This window comes from Schistocerca piceifrons, chromosome 6 (assembly GCF_021461385.2).
Source record: "Schistocerca piceifrons isolate TAMUIC-IGC-003096 chromosome 6, iqSchPice1.1, whole genome shotgun sequence".
Classification (NCBI taxonomy): domain Eukaryota; kingdom Metazoa; phylum Arthropoda; class Insecta; order Orthoptera; family Acrididae; genus Schistocerca; species Schistocerca piceifrons.
Genome location: NC_060143.1, coordinates 20661445 through 20681964, shown reverse-complemented (window position 1 = coordinate 20681964; position 20520 = coordinate 20661445). Strand labels below are relative to the sequence as shown.

At 38.6% G+C, this 20520-nt stretch overlaps 1 protein-coding gene across 1 annotated transcript in view; it reads left to right on the top strand.

The window, feature by feature from the left end:
• The window catches only part of LOC124802835 (1-phosphatidylinositol 4,5-bisphosphate phosphodiesterase classes I and II), a 390603-nt gene that overhangs the window by 244018 nt on the left and 126065 nt on the right, over positions 1 to 20520 (top strand). The window contains exon 12 of the mRNA XM_047263846.1: positions 8803 to 9031. Coding sequence (XP_047119802.1) covers positions 8803 to 9031 — 229 coding nt within the window. The remainder of the gene's footprint in view (positions 1 to 8802; positions 9032 to 20520) is intronic.

Genomic DNA, 20520 nt, shown 5'->3' with positions numbered 1-20520 from the left:
TCCTGCACTGGCAACCATGCCCTGCACCTGCCGACACCAGCACGGCAGCACTGAGTACAGGCTGAGGCCATCCTGGTGCGGCACCCCCACCCTGTGGGCCACTGCATGCTGTCATGCAGCCTCACCATTGCCACAACACAACCCTCCATCGATATCAGTCTTCACTATTGCCACTTCACCCAGCACAGAGGGGGGAGGGGGAGGGGCCGTACAACTGTCTTAGCAGTTCCGTACACTCACAACTCGCTATGGCCATTTGCTAAGGCAGCGAGCTTACCCCTCATACAGTACTTCCATTCAAAGCTGTCGATCTTGCCATATGACAGGACACTTCACTGCTATGGTCACTGTCTACCAGTGGAGAACAATAGGTGCTTCTAGGAAGTCATCTGCCGACTGAGTTTCACCAGTCTTTGTCTGCCCCTTGTAGTGTCCATGTTAGTTGCTGCTCCATGCCTGCACCGTGAGGAACTAGCCACGTGGCGACACATCTGATGCTGGTGCTTTTGCGATGCTGCAAGATGCCCATGACGTGCCATCATTACACCTGGCATGCAATTGCTGAGAATATTGTGTTTTCGCATCGCGCTCCTGTGCAAATTACACTATGTGATCAAAAGTATCCAGACACCCCCAAAAACATTCATTTTTTGTATAAGGTGTGTTGTGCTGCCACCTACTGCTAGGTACTTCATATCAGTGACCTCAGTAGTCATTAGACATCTTGAGAGAGCAGAATGGGGCACTCCACAGAACTCATGGACTTTGAACTTGGTCAGGTGATTGGGTGTCACTTGTTTCATACATCTGTATGCAAGATTTCCACACTCTTAAACATCCCTAGGTCCACTGTTTCCAATGTGATAGTGAAGTGGAAACATGAAGGGACACATACAGCACAAAAGTGTACAGGCCGACCTCATCTGTTGACTGACAGAGACTGCCGATGGTTGAAGAGGGTCATAATGTGAATAGGCAGTCATCTATCCAGACCATTACACAGTAATTCCAAAGTGCATCAGGATCCATTGCGAGTACTATGACAGTTAGGTGGGAGGTGAGAAAACTTGGATTTCATGGTCAAGTGCCTGCTCATAAGCCACACATCATGCCCGTAAATGTCAAACTATGCCTAGCTTGGTGTAAGGAGCAGAAACATTGGACGATTGAACAATGGAAAAGCATTGTGTGGAGTGACAAATCACGGTACACAATGTGGCGATCCAACGGCAGGGTGGATATGACGAACGCCCGATGAACATCATCTGCCAGTGTGTGTAGTGCCAATAGTAAAATTCCAATGGTGTTATGGTGTGGTTGTGTTTTTCATGGAGGGGGCTTGCATCCCTCATTGTTTTGCATGGCACTATGACAGCACAGGCCTACAGTGATGTTTTAAGCACTTTCTTGCTTCTGTTGAATAGCAATTCGGGGATGGCGATTGCATCTTTCAACACGATCGAGCATCTGTTCATAAGGCATAGCTTGTGGTGGAGTGGTTACATGACAATAACACCCCTGTAATGGACTGGCCTGCACAGAGTCCTGACCTGAATCCTATTGAATGCCTCTGGGATGTTGTGGAATGCTGACTTCGTGCCAGGCCTCACCACCTGACATCGATACCTCTCCTCAGTGCAGCACTCCGTGAAGAATGTGCTGCCATTCCCCAAGAAACCATCCAGCACCTGATTGAACCTATGCCTGCAAGAGTGGAAGCTGTCATCAAGGCTAAGGGTGCACCAGCACTATATTGAATTCCAGCATTACCGATGGAGGGCACCACAAACTTGTAAGTCATTTTCAGCCAGTTGTCCAGATACTTTTGGTCACATAGTATATAAATTTCTCCTTGTGTATCCAAGTACTGATATTGTGTGGTGAACACTGGGATGAGGCAATGATTTCTTCTCTGCCATTTATACTGTGCCACGCCTGTATAGTGTATTCTCATATCAGGTGGGTGACTGATTTATATTTTGAACCTGAGGCCATTTGTGTTACTCCAGCCACGTACAAACCTGTCCTCTATGTTTTTGTAACTCCGCATGTTACTAAGTTCAGTAAAGTAAGGAACCTTCCTACAAGTCAATTACTTGTGGACTGCAACTATTTCCATTATTTACTGTGTGGGTTTTTATTTATCTCTTCAAATATATAAAAATTTGAGGACATTTACAGAAGAGAAAGAAAACTCTCCAGCTTTAGGAATAAATCCTTTGATGAGCTAGCACAGTGAAGGGACACTGGTGCGTGTTTTTTATTTTTATTTGATGCATGTGTGTGTGTGTGTGTGTGTGTGTGTGTGTGTGTGTGTGTGTGTGTGTGTGTTTCTACTCTAGCTCATCTAACAATTTATTCTGAAAGCTAGCAAGTTTTCTCTCTCTTTTATGTGTACCTGTTGTTGACTCAACACTTCTGCTACTTAGTGAGTAATCACCTTTATTCCTAAATTATTCACATTCTGCCAGAACTTTCCTTGCAATATAAAGACATCTTACACGGCATTTGGATTTTTGTATTTTCTTGTATTTATGGTATGTGGAGTTCAGATATCAAAAATCAGCCACTCATATTAGTTTGATTCAACTGTCAAAAATTCTAAAAACAATCAACTTTGAAATTTTTGGAAAACTCTTTAATACCCTAAACTAGATCATTATTTTCATGAGCTGTGTATCTGTGTTGTAGAATGCATGCTTGCCTGCCCGGGTTTGATTCCCAGTCAATTGAAATTTTTAAACAAAGACATATGTCCATTAGTCTGTCCATGAAGCATAAAATATATGCAGATGAAAAAAAATTAATTTTGTAATGCTTTTTTTACTTTAAACAGTCTTCATTAATTATCTTCTATAAAAGACCAGTAATTAAGAATTTAACAATATTAAGAGGAGGAAAGTTGCTACTCACCATATAGTGGAGATGCTGAGTCGCAGTTAGGCACAACAAAAAGACACTCACAGTTATAGCTTTTGGCCATTAAGGACTTTGTCAACAGTAGACACACACACACACACACACACACACACACACACACACACACACACACACACACACGCACGCAAACGCCACTCACACACATGACTGCAGTCTCAGGCAACTGAAGCCACACTGCGAGCAGCAGCACCAGTGCATGATGGGAGTGGCAACTGGGTGGGGGGTAAGGAGGAGGCTGGAGTGGGGAGTGGGAGGGATAGTATGGTGGGGTGGCAGATAGCGAAGTGCTGCAGGCTGGACTGAGGGTGGGGAGAGGTGTGGGAGGGGGGTAAAGTAGCGGAAAAGGAGACTATCTGCGACTCAGCATCTGCGCTATATGGTGAGTAGCAACTTTCCTTCTCATAATATAACTACATTCCATCCTGGATTTTCCATTGTTTGGTGCTAAAGAATTAATATTTACAATGAAAACTGAATTCTGGTGTGCAGTGTGTAATTAGAAATAAGAAGATGAACGAATAAGAAGATAAAAATTAAACTTAAACTAGTGATTACCAGCCCCAAGCGCTACTGAATTTTTTCCACCTTTATGTTCTTTGTGCTACATGGAAATGCTCATAGAACATACACTGTTGTTTAAAAATTTCCATTAGCCAGGAATCAATGCTCCCCCCACCCCCCCTTCCCCCATTTGACAGGCAAGCATCCTACTACAGAGCCACACTGCCTGTTGAGAAATAGACCTTATTTCAGTTTTATTCAGGCCACGTGGAAAACTTCAAAGTAAATATAGTTACTGTGCCACCTACTGTCTAAATGGATGATACATGGTGTCTTCCAAACATAAGTTTATGTTTTTTTTTACAGTTTTCAATTATTCCTCTTATTGAAATTTCATTGTGTCTTTTGTGGTCTTCTTGAAAACGTTTTAAAATTCTGGATGGCATGGTTAAAAATAACCCGCCTCCCCTTCGAATTCAAAAGCAATATTTTGACTTCTGAAATAGAGTAAACAGTTGCAACAATTGACAGTGTGCAATAACTGATTCTCAGCATTCTTCTGTCAGCATTACAGCTTATTTCGTCAGTGACATGAAACATTTCTCTTTGCAGTATGAAAAATGACTTTCTCGGTAGAAGAAAGAATTGAAATTGTGAAGGAATATGTCAAAACAGAATTTATTTAGGAAACTTGCAAAATTTTCAGGGTCAAGTAATCAGATAGAGGATTACCAACAAAGAGAGCAATACAATCTGTTTAAAAATTGGTGCTCCTGCAGATCTGTGCAAAATGTAAAACAATAAAGAATACCTTCAGTACGCACACCAGAAGTTAAAAGATGTTAGCTGAAGAATTAGTCAGAGCATAAAGAAGTCTACATGTAAATTGGTCCAACAGGCACATGTAAGTAGAAGGGGTTGCGAGCAGATATTGAAAATTCTTAATATGAAGCCATATCGTGTGACAGTTGTGCAGCAGTTGCGGGAGGATGACAGTCAGAAATGTGTAGGTTACTGGACGTGGCTTTTGAGTAACATCAACGATGGTTTGTTAGACCCTTTCCATGACAGCATGATTGATGAAGGATGGTTTCATTTTTCTGGTCATGTGAATTCACAGAACATGAGGTACTGGGCAATATGTTGTCTCAGCAACCACTCCACAATGAAAGAATTGGCAATTGGCATTTGGTGCTGTGTAACAGGAACACACATTGATGCCACCCTGAACACAGTTACATATATGGAAATTTTCTATACTTGTGTGCTCAACTTACTTAATGCAAAAGACAATTACTTAATGCAAAAGACAATACTGCTTCTTCCAGCAAGATGGGGCAACACGCCACAAGTCTAAGGTGTCCCTGGAATGAGTTCATGATATCCTCACTGAGAAACATACTGTCAGCAAACATTCATGGCCACCATGTTTGCTGGATCTAATAGTTTGTGATTTTTATCTGTGGGGAGGCTTGAAGAGTGTAGTCTATAAACCAAATCCACACAAAATACAGGAACTGAAAGATGACATCAGCTATGAAGTTGCTGAACTTTGACACCTTACTGTACACCTCAGCACCATCAGCACACAACAGTAGATTACTATCCACCCTGTCTGCCAAATCGTTTATGTACATACAGAATAATAGTGGCGCTATCGCGCTTCCCTGGGGTGTTCCTAATGATACCATTGTCTCTGAGCAACGCTCACCATCGAGGACAACATACTGGGTTCTGTAACTTAAGAAATCTTCAAGCCACTCACATATCTGCGAACCATTTCCATATGCTTGTACTTTCTTTAACAGCCTACAGTATGGCTGGATGTACATAACTTAGTCTTGATCTTGCAGGGGTCACCAAATCCACACAAAATACAGGAACTGAAAGATGACATCAGCTATGAAGTTGCCGCCATCATTATCAGAACTTATCTTCTATAAATGTATTTTTCACTGTATTTTTCATTGTAGATAAATAGTAAGTCCATTTCAGCTCTTCGTTTCTGTAATTTCACTGTATTTCCTTTATACTTACATGGGCTACTTTTATCAATGTCGCCCTGTAGTATTATTTGGTTTAACATAGTCTACCATTTTAATATTATCGTTTCCTCAAAACTCTTGAACCAAGTGTGATTGTGTACTGGTTATAACACTGAACTCACATTCAGGAGGAGGATGGTTCAATTCTTTGTCCTTCCATCCAGATTTAGGCTTTCTGTGATTTCCCTACATCACTTTGGGCAAATGCTGGGATGGTTCATTTGAAAGGGCTAATTTCCTTCGCCATCCTTGAAACATTCTGAGCTGGTGTTCTGTTTCTGATGATCCCAATATCAATCTTCCTTTCTTCTTGAAACTCTCATCTTCTCTTATTTGTAGTTGCGCTTCCTTTATACTTGCAAATTCTTATACCATTTATCATCTCCCTGTTCTACAAAATGTTCTCATAATTTGCATGTTTTATTTCCTACCTGATGAATTTCTCTCTTCTGAGCTTTATAACAATGTTTGGCTTGTTTTGTATGAATCCATAGCAACATGCAATTCCAGTGTGATTAGGTTCATTACACCATATACAATTTCGTCACTGTGTCACCAGATATATTGAATTTCATTTGTTATTCCATTTCACCATTGCCAAATCAGTTTTTTATTTGGCTTCTTTAAGAAGAATGTATTAAGTATAAACATGTACTTCTTCTTGCTGCATTCTACTAACATATGATCCCTGTCACTTGTGATGACATATATGAAGTCTTCCATTCAATCATTTTCTAGTTTTTGTACAGCTCATGCATTTAAATGACACATTTTCATCTTGCATGGGATTTTCTCTCATTTATCAATTTCTTTGTATTTTTTTAGAGGTCTAGTGGCCCCGTCATCATATTATGAGTACACTGGTGCATAAACACAAACATAAATGTAAATAAGTGAATGATTGCTTTTTGAAATTGTTATTTGTCCTTTTCAGTCTGCAAAAGCTTGCAGTTTATTTGTTAATAACATGAAATAATAAACTTCAATTATGGAAATGTTAATGCCGAAGTGTCCAAAGATAAGAACACTTACTGTTTCTATCTTTTTGGGTGTATGAAGTGCATCTATATTTCATTTACATATACACACAAGAGTAGAGCTGGAATGTGCCACCACTACTGTTGAAATGATCTATGAAAATCTTGCTATAGAGTATGTGTCCTTGGAGCCTTTTGCAGTGGCATGCCTGAATAACACCTTCTTGGTTTTCAAGCCACAACAATTTGAATAAAATTCTTGAGCTTTCAATTGCTATCTCTCATAGCAGCTCCGGCACCCTGTGGGACTGGTTGACAGGCAGCATCAGGGGCTGGCATCACGTTTGAAACTGCAGCTCCTGCCTCATTGCAAGCATCAAGTATTCACCATTGCTTCCTTCGTGTGCTGCAGTGAATATTTTGAAATGGCAGGTGTTACAGCAATCACCTCACCATTGTCTCGTGCAGTCACAAATTTCTTCTTAGAGCACATTGAGGAGCAGGTCCTGAATTCTGTGGTGTTGCATCCATCTTGCTTCATAAGGGACGTTGATGACACCTTCCTGATATGGCCTCACAGTGAAAATACACTGCAGCAGTTCATGATCACATGAACAGTGTCCATTCCAATACTAAATTTGCCATTGACATGGAGAAGAATCCCAAGCTACCATTTCAGTTGTGCAGAAGGCAGGAGGAAGGCTTGGTCATTCAGTGTACTTGAGACCAACTCTCATTGATCAGTATTTGAATATCAATAGTTTTCACCACCCTGTACACAAGGAAGCAGTCATGAATACACTAATACGCAGAGCCAGAGTTATTTCTGATGACGACCATCTACTGTCTGAATTGCAGCACTTGAGAAGTGTATTCAGAGAGAATGGTTATAGCAAAAGAGACATTGCAGATGCTTTCAGGTGTCACCGATAGGTACACCTTGTGAATTGGCAGAAGAAACCAAGCCAGCAGCCTGCCTGCCCTACTGCAGGGCAATGAGCAGCAAGCTAGGATATGTACTGCAGAGACATAAATTGAGACCAGTGTTCCGGCTCACTGCCAAGATATGGATGTGTTGCACCCTGTTAAAGATGACATAGTTCTTTGTATGCCCTGTCCGTGCAAGTGCGGCAGCATTTATATAGGCCAGACGATTCACATAGTTGCAGTGAATTGTACCAAGCATAAGAGACATATTAAACAAAGGAAGATTGACAAGTCATCCTTAGTTGAGTGTTGCCTGGAAAATGGACACAAAATACAGTTTGAGAACATAAAAGTCTTGGCTTATGCGTCAACATATTGGGATTCCATTATAAAAGAGGCGGCTGAGATTAGAGTGAATGGCAATAATTTTAACAGAGAGCAGGCGTATACACTGAGTAGTGTAGGGACAGGCTTTGGATGTCGATAGGAAGCAACGACAAACGCATGATGCTTGTAGGGATGCGGAAGCTTCAGTTTTAAACATGGCACCAGCCCCTCGCACCACCTGATGTCACTCGGTCCCGCAGCAGGCCAGAACTGCTATGAGCTGCCCAACTTACCTTCCATGCAACGGTCATTTTGCCACTTTCTGATTGGTGCCAGCGGCTGTAATCATGGGTGTACAAGCAGAAACTGTGCCAGTCCCAGCAGTCAGTAGTTTCACTCTTGATGACGATGGTGGAGATAGCCATTGAAAGCTCGAGAATTTTATTCGGATGGATGCGGCTTGAAAACCAAGAAAATTTTTTGTTATACAGTATTTTTTTGCTTTAAGTGTCATATATTTGCAATATAGAAAGAAATGTGTAAGAGAAGCCGGCCGGAGTGGCCGAGTGGTTGTAGGCGCTACAGTCTGGAACCACGCGACCGCTACAGTCGCAGGTTCAAATCCTGCCTCAGGCATGGATGTGTGTGATGTCCTAAAGATAGTTAGGTTTAAGTAGTTCTAAGTTCTAGGGGACTGATGACCTCAGCAGTTAAGTCCCATAGTGCTCAGAGCCATTTGAATCATTTTTTGTAACAGTAGTTGTATTTGACTGCTTGGTTCTGCACTGCAAATTCTTTCAGGCATACTGTGGTGAATTTATGGTTTTAGAAACTTTGTAGTCCTGCCCATTGTTTTTTCCCTTTGTGAATAATGGACTTCCTAAACATATTTGTTATAATTTTGTTCATGGTAACTCCATAACATGTAGCTGGAAATGTGTATGTAGTTTGGCCAGAGTCATAACAAAAATTCAGCATAACCAGTTGCTTTTGTAAGAGCTCTTATTATTCAGCTGTTGAGGGAAGTCATTCTTTTATTTTCCAAGAAATCATTTGAGACCTGACAGATTGTCTCTTGATGACAGCTGGAGCCTGGCTCAGAGCTGCCACCCCCTTCTCTACTGAGACGCAAAATAATAATCAAGAACAAGAAGAAACACCACCACCATCACCATAAAAAAAATCAAAACTCATCAAATACATCTGATAGTAGCAGTGCAGTTGCAGCAGCCCAGGGAAATGGTGATGTTCCACATGTGCATGCCCCTCCTCTTCAGTCACGCCAAGGAAGCAAAGACAGCACACAAGATGATGGTGAGTGGATTATGTACTGCTCAGTGTCTAGTTAATTCAAATTTGTTAGTGTTACTTTTCAACAATTGAGTATTATTGAAATTTTGTTGATAAATTTTGCAATGGGTTGGGAAACACCATTTTGACTGAAAATCATTGCCTTTAAAATTATTCTATGCTTTGTTTTGGGAATGTTAAGGTAAGGATAAAAATATTGTGGATAGTACAACATATTTAGCATTATCATGTCTAGTTCATTTATTGTAAATAAAAATGTTGTGTATACACTCGCACACACACACATATCCATCCACACATATACAGACGCAAACAGACATATTTAAATATGTCTGCTTGTGTCTGTATATGTGTGGATGGATAGGTGTGTGTGTGCGAGTGTATACCCGTCCTTTTTTCCCCCTAAGGTAAGTCTTTCCACTCCCGGGATTGGAATGACTCCTTACCCTCTCCCTTAAAACCCACATCCTTTCGTCTTTTCCTCTCCTTCCCTCTTTCCTGATGAGGCAACAGTTTGTTGCGAAAGCTTGAATTTTGTGTGTATGTTTGTGTTTGTTTGTGTGTCTGTCGACCTGCCAGCACTTTCATTTAGTAAGTCACATCATCTTTGTTTTTAGATACACTAACATATCTTTTTCATTTATTATAAACTGCCTCCCTTCTTTTTACTCAATACTGTTTTGATCACAGAAAAACTCTACTTATAACCAGTAACTTTCTGACTGATTAAAATTATATGCTGGACCTAGGCTTTCTAAGGTAGTTCTGGTATCAACTGAGCTATCTGGCTAAAACTCATGACACACCTTCGCAGCCACAATGATGCGTCTGTACACTGTTCAGTCTGTCATTTCATGCCTTCACTGTGCAAACATTGTCTTTTCATGGGCAGAGGATTGTCAGCATAGGAACTTGCCAGCCAAATTGGCATTCAGTGTGGATCAGATATCATAGTTTTCATATATTATGCAGCCTACATAATGTGACAGTGACAGGATAAATGTGAAAATGTCACAGTAGCTTTTAATACTTCTTGGTCCTGTATAGATTGAAAAAGGTGGTATCTGATATGCCCTGTGGGGCTATTACAATCATATTCAGTTAAAAAGATTGTTTCCTGACAACCATTGAGTGATAATCATTGTGTGATTAATCGTTTAGATTTTTTTCTTCTTTGACAAGGTACTCCAAATGCAGTGTATTCTCGTACTAGTCAAAAACACTACAACCCTCACCAGTTCTGAATACACCTAGTGAGATGATAGTATTAAAATTTTAACTTCAAGAAACATGTTTGAATGGTGATAATTTTTAATGTGTGGCTAGCTGCCTGAACATTACCTTTGCTTCAGAGATATCACACTGCAGCCAATTGCATAAATGGAACATTTGTATTACTTCAATGTAAAAAAATTTAACAACTTCAATCTTCTTTCCTAAAACTTATTTTGCATCTGATTTTCCATATTTAATGACTCTGCTTGACATCTTTATAATTTAGATGTTTGCAAAATTAGAAGCATATCAATATTAAAATTGCATTGGTTGTAAGAATCATGATTTCTTCAATCCACAAATATAAATACTTGTTTCTGGACCACTGATTCATTTTATTCAACTAATTATTATACTGGTTGTCATGATTTTGAATCATAGAAAAATCATATAATTCCATTAATTCTCTAACCATCTCCAACCTATGTGCAACAATGATATCTTATTCACCTGTGTGTATAATTTTTATTCATTTATTAAATAAAATCTCTTACATACAGCTGAAGATAGTATTATTATTGCCCATTACATAATAGCTATCAGCCTACCAGAAGATAGATGTATGTACACCTCCAACCTACAGTTTCTACTCAAAATGAACGAAACAAAAATCGGAGCAAATCTTACACAGCTACAGACAGACAATTACCTTGCATTCAACTCTCCCACTATTATCTTGCACAATACTTTGTAAATTATACTCGAAAACCCATGTCAACTTCAAGGAATCAAAACATATTTCTTTTCCTACCTTCCTGCGTATTAACAACAAAAATCAAGAAAATTATATCACTGTGTTCATTGTACATGCTCAGGCTTAGCTCTCTCAATGAACCTTACATATACCCTCAAAACATGCAAAGGTGTGTACTTTGACTCTTTACATTAGTTATAAAATTGGCAAAAAATTGTTAAAAATTTTATGTTGTTCCAATAAGTTCTATGTGCTCCACAAAACACCTTGAAACATAGCATCTACAAGACCTATTTCCATTAAAACATGTTGTATTCTTCTGTACTTCCACTGTAAACTTGTATTTTGTTATGGTAACTTATGTGAGATATTCATGCAAACCCAACATTTGTTTAAAATCATTTTGACTCATATTACTGAACAGATTATTTGAGGAATTCAGAATACCATATTAAAAATGTAACAAATGTCGAGTTTTTTTTTCTTTTTTCTTTCTTTCTTTTTTTATTTTCTTTATTTGTTAATTTTTTTTATAAACCACTTTTTCAATTTCAAAAAATGTTTTATTTATAAAAAGATACTTTGAATGAACGCTGAACATTATTTATTCTTAAGAGCACATGTAGTAGCTCCTGGATATTTTTTTTGCTCTCCAGCAACAATCTCTTAAACAAACTTTCTCAGTTTCATCTTTTGTTTGGTTGTGGATGAGTTTGAAACCTCTTTCTGCAGCATCTCTCCCAACAATCATCTCCCCAACTTTTTGAATTGCACTTTTGTGATAGGAGGTATTTTTCCATGCCGAAGGGTCTTTGTGCAGAAAATTGGTACTGGCAGAAAATCTCGTGAACAAAATTTTTGTTAGAGGTGTTATAAAAGATCAAAAGTCAGAATTCATAAAAGGAGAAAGATGAGAAAGATAATTTTTGTGTACAATGTTCCTTTTCACTTGATTTTTTTCTTCTTCCTCTTCTTCACCTTCTTCTAGCTCCAAGATAACTTGAGCTATATTTGTCTTGATCTTTGCTGGAACATTGTCATCAAACAAAGCTGAAGCTACTGTTTATGGAGTTAAGTAGCAGAGTGATTTGAAATTTTTTTGCAGCACTCTTACTGATTACTGGATCAATATCCTGATCATTTATCAAGTGACTCATGAATAGGAAATCATGGTAAGGTTAATTGCTTCCGTTGACAGAAACCAGGCTCAGATATAAATGTGTGTAAGAAAAATACATATTCTCGTTAATAAATTATTCTCCATATTAGATAAGTGAGACTGATTTCAAAACATGTATAACTTGAATGCATATAAGGTGCTTACTATCCACCTAGAAAAAGCCACAATTCCTGTGGTGCAAAATGATATCCCATTCTCTGCTATGCCACCAATAAAAATGATCATCATCTCCAGCAGTTCTTGGTATTCTTCTCATGGTTGTTTTTGCATAGAAAGTTGTTTTTAAATAAATCCAAGAATGATAGACACGAGTTATTAGGTACTTCACTGCTATCAGTTATGTAAGCGTTCTTGTCGAGTTTCATCCTAGTTACTCTAAATTTCTCGAAATTGTATATCCGGGAGAGAAGTTGCCCCCATCAATTAGTCAGAACAGGTCCTCGATACAAATTTAAAAATGTCATGGTGGAAGGGAGATATAACAGGTCATTACCAAACAATTTTTGTAGATTTGTGAAGCTTCCATTTACTCAACCTGTATTGCATGCTGTCGTATCACAGCAGAGTTTCTGAATTTTGTTAGCTGTACCTCACTTCTCTACTGCCTGGTACATAGCCACAGCTTGATCACCTGCAGAAGATGTTGGGCTATAAGGAACTTCCAGCAAGTGTTCCTTGCCTCGAAAGGTTAATAATACCACAAGTCTATCTACCTTTTCAACAGCTTTGAGTACTGGGAGCAATTATCACCACTAAACTCGCTAATAATACCACAGTAGTCTCTCTGCTTGATTTTAAATGTTTTGGTGCTTAGCTGCACCATTCTCCCAAGCAATAAAAGGAAGAGGCCACTTTTACCCCACCTGGCTACTATAGCTGTTTATATTTATATTGTTCATGTTTTTTATTAATAAAAGTATGATATTTATTGTATATTAAAATGTTTGAATGAAAATCTTAAAATAGGTTATTAAAAGTAAGTATCTTTAGTAAGAAAACTTTGATTAATAATAATAATAATGATGATGAAAAACTGTATAGCAAAATTCACATAGAAAAATTCAAAACTTGCAGTTTTCCAGTTGAGCTAAAATTGTCCACATATCACTTTTTATATTGATTGGAACAAAAATATGGGGATGGGAGCTAAACTTTTTCGAAGTTGAAATTGACATTCTGATGTTTGTGTGTTCTGTTGGGTGGCAATGTGAAAAAATACCCACTGCGATCAGTAGACCAAAGTGGTGTCTCACATACAATGACATTATTCAAACATTGAACCAGTATTGTGAGACAAGAAGCATTTAATACCAGCCTTGCAGTGGTCACCCATGATCGACAACAGCGGCTGATGAGTACTACCTACAGGACACCTGAGGAGAATGCAACAGAACTGTTGTGCTGCCTCCTTTTTGGAGGCAACTGGAAGAGCTATGTCAACCCCAACAGTATGAAACTGTCTCCACACAATCAATTTGACCTCTAGGCACCTATTATGAACAATACAATCCTGTCTCCTCCCCATTTCCAGCACTGTGGAGCACAAAGCATACAGGCAGGGGAATGCCTGGAATGGAACCTGAATGAATGGCACTAGGTTCCTTCACCAATGTATGCAGTATTTGTCTGACACCTGATTATTGCTGTGGAAGTGTGTGGAGATGGCTAGGTACCGATCCACATTTTGCGTAAACATTCCATGGGTTCAGCAAGAAGGTACGTTAATCATGTTTTTGGCTCATCTGTTCTATGGATGTCATATCCCACCTAGTGGTATCAAATGTAATTTCAGGGTATGTGCTATGGGGAACATGTTACAATGCTCTGGGTGAAACAACGCTATGTTGTAAGCCATCCAGTTGCAGAATTTGATTTCACAGGTGTGCACAGGCTACCTGCTTTTTGATTATGAATCTCATTATATTTCACAGTAAAGTGTGTTTTAGTTTCGGAGGTTTTATTGTTTCATTCACCCTCACCTTGAATCTAAGCTCATACATATTCACATCTCAGCAGATGGCGGAGAACTTTTTTTGGAGGTTTATGTTTTGTGATTATATTTTCCAAGAGAAGAAAGATAAATCTAGTAGAATAGTTATAGATCATAAGAACAAGTTCATTGTTAAGTTTAAATACCTAGAATATTACAAATTTTTTAGAGAGAAATATTCACAGTATGAAATATGAAGTAACTTTCCAGACCTATCATTCAGTCATTCATGCTCAGATCTTATTCTGTATTTTACAACACAAAGGGCAGCTATCAAGGCTATGGAATATATCAAGTTACAGATTAACAGCCAGAAACAGCCTTTACATGCAACTAAAGCAGTCTGAGATCAACTAATTTACTCACATTTATAATTATGGAAATTACTTCTTTATTACTGTATATCTAAAATTACAAGTCAGCACAATTCAAGTACTGCTGACAGACACACTTAAAAGTGAGAAAAACTATACTTAGCTTTCAGAATTATTAGTTCCTTCCTCAAGGAGGAAATAGAGATAGGTTGGTGAAAGTTATAAAGGAACAGCAAGTCACTCAGACTGCAATATGAGAGTGATCCACCTGTTATATGGATGAGGGAAAATAAAGATGAGAGGGCAGGCATCAGAGAGAGTAAGAGTTCAAAGGTACATTGATAAGGGCAGGAAGTGGAGAAGTTCTTCATGAACTAATCAAGAGTTGACAGGACACTGGAAGTAATATCAGCAGATTCTTCACTGTGTTATGGGAGAAAGAGAGTAAGAAGAATAAACACCCAAATGTGAGGTGAAGGCAATTTGTAGCATTATTAGGCACAAAACAACTAAACTTGTTAATGATTATATTCGATTTCCTGATAGCAGTAGCAGTGTGGCAGATGATATTAAATTTAGGTCATTGGCCAGTAAATTCAATTAATTTTTCCTAACAGCAGCTGGAAACACAGAGAGTGAAATATCACCATCGAAAGCAGATTCATTATCTACATCTACATCTCTACTCTGCAAACCACTGTGAGATGCTTGGGAGAGGGTACATCCCATTGTAGTAGTTATTAGGGTTTCTTCCTGTTCCATTCACTTATGGAGTGTGGGAAGTGTGATTGTTTTTGATTATTCTGATATTTATTTGATTATTATTTGATATTGATTATTAATTATTCTAATCTTATCCTGAGGATCCCTATGTGAGCTTTATGTGAGGAGTTTTAGTATATTCCCTAAAGAAATCACTTAAAGCCAATTCTTGAAACTTAACATACTTTCTTGGAATAATTTACATCTGTCTTCAAGAGTTTTCCAGTTCAGTTTTTTCAGTACCTTTGTGACACTCTCCCATGGGTTAAACAAACATGTGATCATTCATGTTGCCATTCTCTGTGTGCATTTAATATCCCCTGTTAGTAGTGCCCGGTACGGGTGCCAAACATGAGCAGTATTCTAAAACTGGTCACATGAGTGATTTTTGAGCAACCTCCTTTTTAGAGTGATTTAACTTCTCCAGTATTCTACCGATAAACTGAAGTCTATCACCTGCTTTACCCACAACTGGACTTATGTGATTGTTGTGACAGTATTATGAAAAGGGTGGTTGCTACTCACCATATGACGGAGATGCTGGATCGCAGGTAGCCATAACAAAAAGACTGTTTTTTTTTGTGCGTATCTGTGATGGTGCATAGCAACAATCCTTTTCATAATATTGTTACACTCCATCCTGGGTTTTCTATTCTTATGTAATCATTCCATTTCATATCCCTACAAAGTGTAACACCCAGGTATTCATATGAGTTGGGTCGGCAAATTCCAACAGTGACTCATTGATATTTTAGTTATAGGATACTACTTTCTTCATTTTTTGAAGTGCATAGTTTTACATTTATGAACATTTAAAGCAAGTTGCCAATCTCTCCACCACTCTGAAATCTTATCAAGTTCTGGCTGAATATTTATGCAGCTTCTTTCAGGCAGCACTTCATCACAGACAACTACATCATCTGCAAAAAGTCCAAGCTTACTTTTAATATTTTCTGCAAGGTCATTAATATACAGCATGAACAGCAAAGGTCCCAACACACTTCTCTGGGGCACACACAAAGTTACTTCTGAAACTTCCTGGCAGATTAAAACTGCAGGAGAGCTTCTGTAAAGTTTGGAAGATAGGAGACGAGATACTGGCAGAAGTAAAGCTGTGAGTACCGGGCGTGAGCCGTGCTTCGGTAGCTCAGATGGTAAAGCACTTGCCCGCGAAAGGCAAAGGTCCCGAGTTCGAGTCTCGGTCGGGCACACAGTTTTAATCTGCCAGGAAGTTTCATATCAGCGCACACTCCGCTGCAGAGTGAAAATCTCATTCTGGAAAAGTTACTTCTACATCTAACAATGACTCCCCATACAAGATAAAATGCTGCATTTCCCCTACCAAAAAGGTCTCAAACCAGTCAGAAATTTCACTCAATACCTCATATGATCATACTTTTTACAATAAGTGTAGGTGTAGTACTGAGTCGAATGCTTTTCGGAAATCAAGAAATACTGCATCTACCTGAGTGCCTTGATCAAAAGCTTTCAGTAAGTCATGTGAGAAAAGTATGAGTTGGTTTCATGTGATTGATGTTATCGAAATACATGCTGGTTGGCATTGAGGATAACATTCTGTTAGAATACCTCATTATGTTAGAGCTCAGAATATGTCCTAAGATTCTGCAACAAATCAATGTCAAGATATTGGACGGTAATGTCGTGGATCAGTTGTACTACCCTTCTTGTAGACTTGTGTGACCTGTGCCTTTTACCAAGAACTGGGCATGGTTTTTTGTTCAAGGGATCTATGATACATTATTCAATATAGAATCTGACAGGGATTCGATTGGGTCATGGAGCTTTGTTCAGTTTTAACAATTTCAGCTGTATCCTAGTATCACTGACACTAATACTTATTTCATTCATCTTTTCATTGGGATGAGGATTGAATTGGGGCTATTCTCCTGGGTTTTCCTTTGTAAAGGAACATTTGAAAACAGAGTTAAGCATTTCAGTTTCTTCTTTGCTACCCTCGATTTCAGTTCCTGTCTCATTCACTAGGGACTGGACACTAACTTTGATGCCAGTAACAGCCTTTACATATGACCAGAATGTTTCTGGGTTCTGTGAGAGATCACTTGACAGTACAGTGAAACCACTATTTTACATTTTAGTGATGTCCAGACTTTAAAAAACTCTAACTTGAAGAAAATCCAGAATCGAAGAAAAAGTAAAACACACCAAACAATGAACAAAAACACATGTAATTGGCATATATGATTAAAACTTGCAATCCTCTCTAGTACTTAGTGGAAAATCTGTCTAAGTGAAGGAAATAAGTGTACAAATGTTTATACATTAAGTTTTTGTAACAAATTTCATCATTTCTTAAAGAATCACAGATGTGTAACAGCAAGTAAAAACTCATCGAAAAACTGGAATTGGCATCTGGATACAAGGTAATCGAGCTGTTTTCCGACATGCTAAGACCACAAATTATACTTTCGAAACAAGCATTTTTGAGAGATCAACCTTGGTGCTCACCCATAAAAAAGCACAAATTCATGGGAAAAAAATAAGTTTACTTCCCCAGTTGGCTTATTAGAAGTCAGCTCAGTGAATTTCTGTACACTATGTAAAATGTAAGTTTGAAAGAAAGCTCAGGTACTACTGTTTCACTTTATGCCCTCTATCACTGCTGTCAATCTGTATGATCTACAGTGTGTGGTGTGTGCAGTGCAAAGTATATACTTGAGTAGTGTATGTAGTTGTTGCAACTTCATCATGCCAGATTCGAACGCGAAAGTCTTTCAAATGTGCTATTGCAAGCCCCATGTTCTATTTCCATGTGACATCTGTGTTGTAGCACATTATCTGCACAAAAATATATTTTCAGCATTTCACAAATTGCTTTTGCCACTACCTTCACTCCCGTTGCTGAAGGGTCACTCCACTCACCCCATATCCACTAGGCAAGCTCATTTTACATGTGGTATGGTGACTGCCCTGGCTATTGGGTGATTTAACAAGTTGTCAACCAATAAGAGTTCACTAGCCAGAGATGGACAATGTTCCCTCTATAATCTTTGAGATTCAGTGTTTGAATTTAGGAGGTTGATGACTGATATTGTTGCCTAATACAGTACATTGGAGATTCATGCAAAAAGATGAGACTGAGTTATAAAAGGCACAAGGATAGGTGGTGGCTGGGACCCTTCATCATGTATTGGCTTGATCTGGAACACTTCACATCGGCTGCCTTGTTTTTCATTACCGCTACAACCTAGCAGTAGTTGTATCATAATTGCACAGTGAAGCTAAATGTTGCAAGGTGTGTTGGCAACACTGATCGTGGATTACATCAGCATTTCCTCTCTCACGTCTCCCCTCTCCACAGCAACCTAAAATATTCACTTAACTCTGCCACCACCCGTAGTGCAAACCATCTGTTTTTTGTGTCGCTTATAACTCGTTCAGTCACATCAAATGTCAATAGGAAGAAAACGGGTCAAAATCAAACGAGATGTCGAGTAAGAACTTAGAGCCAAGGTAAACACTACTAGGAAGAAATGTAAAACTGGGAAATTTTTAGCATTGACCTTATGCATTTTTCACAGTGGCTATGAGTTTATGGTGTAGAATCGTGAGAGACGTAAAATCGGAGAATGTGAAATCCAAGTTCGACTTGCTGTCTTGACAGCGAAATGCGTTTCATCCAGCATCTCTCTATCTATAGCCCTACACTTTGTTTTAGACCTATTATGCAGTAATTTCTGTTTCTTCAGAAGTTATAGTATTTTCTTTATAGTGACTGTATACCATGGACATTCCCTTCCATTACGAACTGTTCTACTGGGTACTTATCTATCCAGCACATGGTACACTATTCTTTTAAACTTGAACCAGAGTTCCTGTACAAGCTCCTGTCCTGTGCGGATTCACCCCTTTCTGTGCGAAAGTTAGATTTAACCCACAATAGTGAAGATCATCCTTTCTTCTAGTGCTGTAGCTATGCTCTTCATTATTATATTTGAATCAGGATGAGCTATTAATAATAAAGTTCATAAGTTAACATATGTATTGCAAAGGTACTGTGAACATCCTGAGTTCCTTAAATAACTGTCCGTAAGGTGATCTTGGGGGGCTCCAGTTATTATTCTGATCACGCGCTTTTGTGCAATGAATACTTTTTCTCTTAATGATGAATTACCCTGCAATATGATGCCATATGAAATCAGTGAACGAAAATAGTCATAGTAGGCTAATTTACTGATTTGTTTATCACCAAAAGTTTGCAAAATCTTAATAGCATAAGTAGCTGAACCTAATCGTTTCTGCAGATCATTGGTGTGTTTCTTCCAATTCAATTCCTCATCAGTGCACACACCCAGAAATTTAGAAATTCTGCCTTAGCTACAGACTTTTGCTCAGAGTCTATATTTACCAATGATGTTATGCCATTACTGCACAGAACTGTATGTACTGTGTTCTCTCAAAATTTAGTGAGAGTCCTTTTGCAGGGAACTATTTAATAATTTTCTGAAAGATGTTAATTACAATTTCCTCAGCTAATTCTTGTTTGTTGCGATTGGTTACTATACTTGTATCATCAACAAAAAGAACTGGCTTTGCATCTTCATGAATATAGAGTGGCAAGTCATTAATACATATTAAGAACAATAAGGGATCCAAGACCGAACCCTATGGGACATCATTCTTGATACCTTCCCAGTTAGAGGACTCTGCTGATTTTTGCAGACTATCTGTTCTGTTAATTTCAACCTTTTGCATTCTTCCAGTTAAATATGAATTAAACTATTTTTACACTGTCCCACTCATATCACAATACTTAAGCTTATCTATAAGGGGCATTCAAGTGAAACCCAGTCACTAGTGTAAAGTAATGGTAATGATTTTACTAACTCAAAAATGTGGTTATACACAGAACACATACTCAAAAATAGTCACCAAAACTGTTGGCACATTTATCCCATTGTGACGCTAGTCGGTCGACTCCATCCTTGAAGAAGCTAGTAGGCTGCTGTAGGATCCAGACCTGGACCCAGTCACACACTATGTTGTTGATTGTGAATCGATGTCCACAAATAGCTTGTTTTAGTGGTCCAAAGCCACATGGTGAAATGTCAGGACTGTACAGTGGATGTTCCAGCATTTCCCACCGAAACTGCTCCGGCGTTGTTATCCAATGATGAACATCTTCTTCCAGTGACTCATGCCACTCACGAAATCATTTGTGCAATTCCACAACACTTGAATGACTCAGACTGTACTCACTGTACACAGCCTTCATCCATCGGTACATTTCATGGCCTC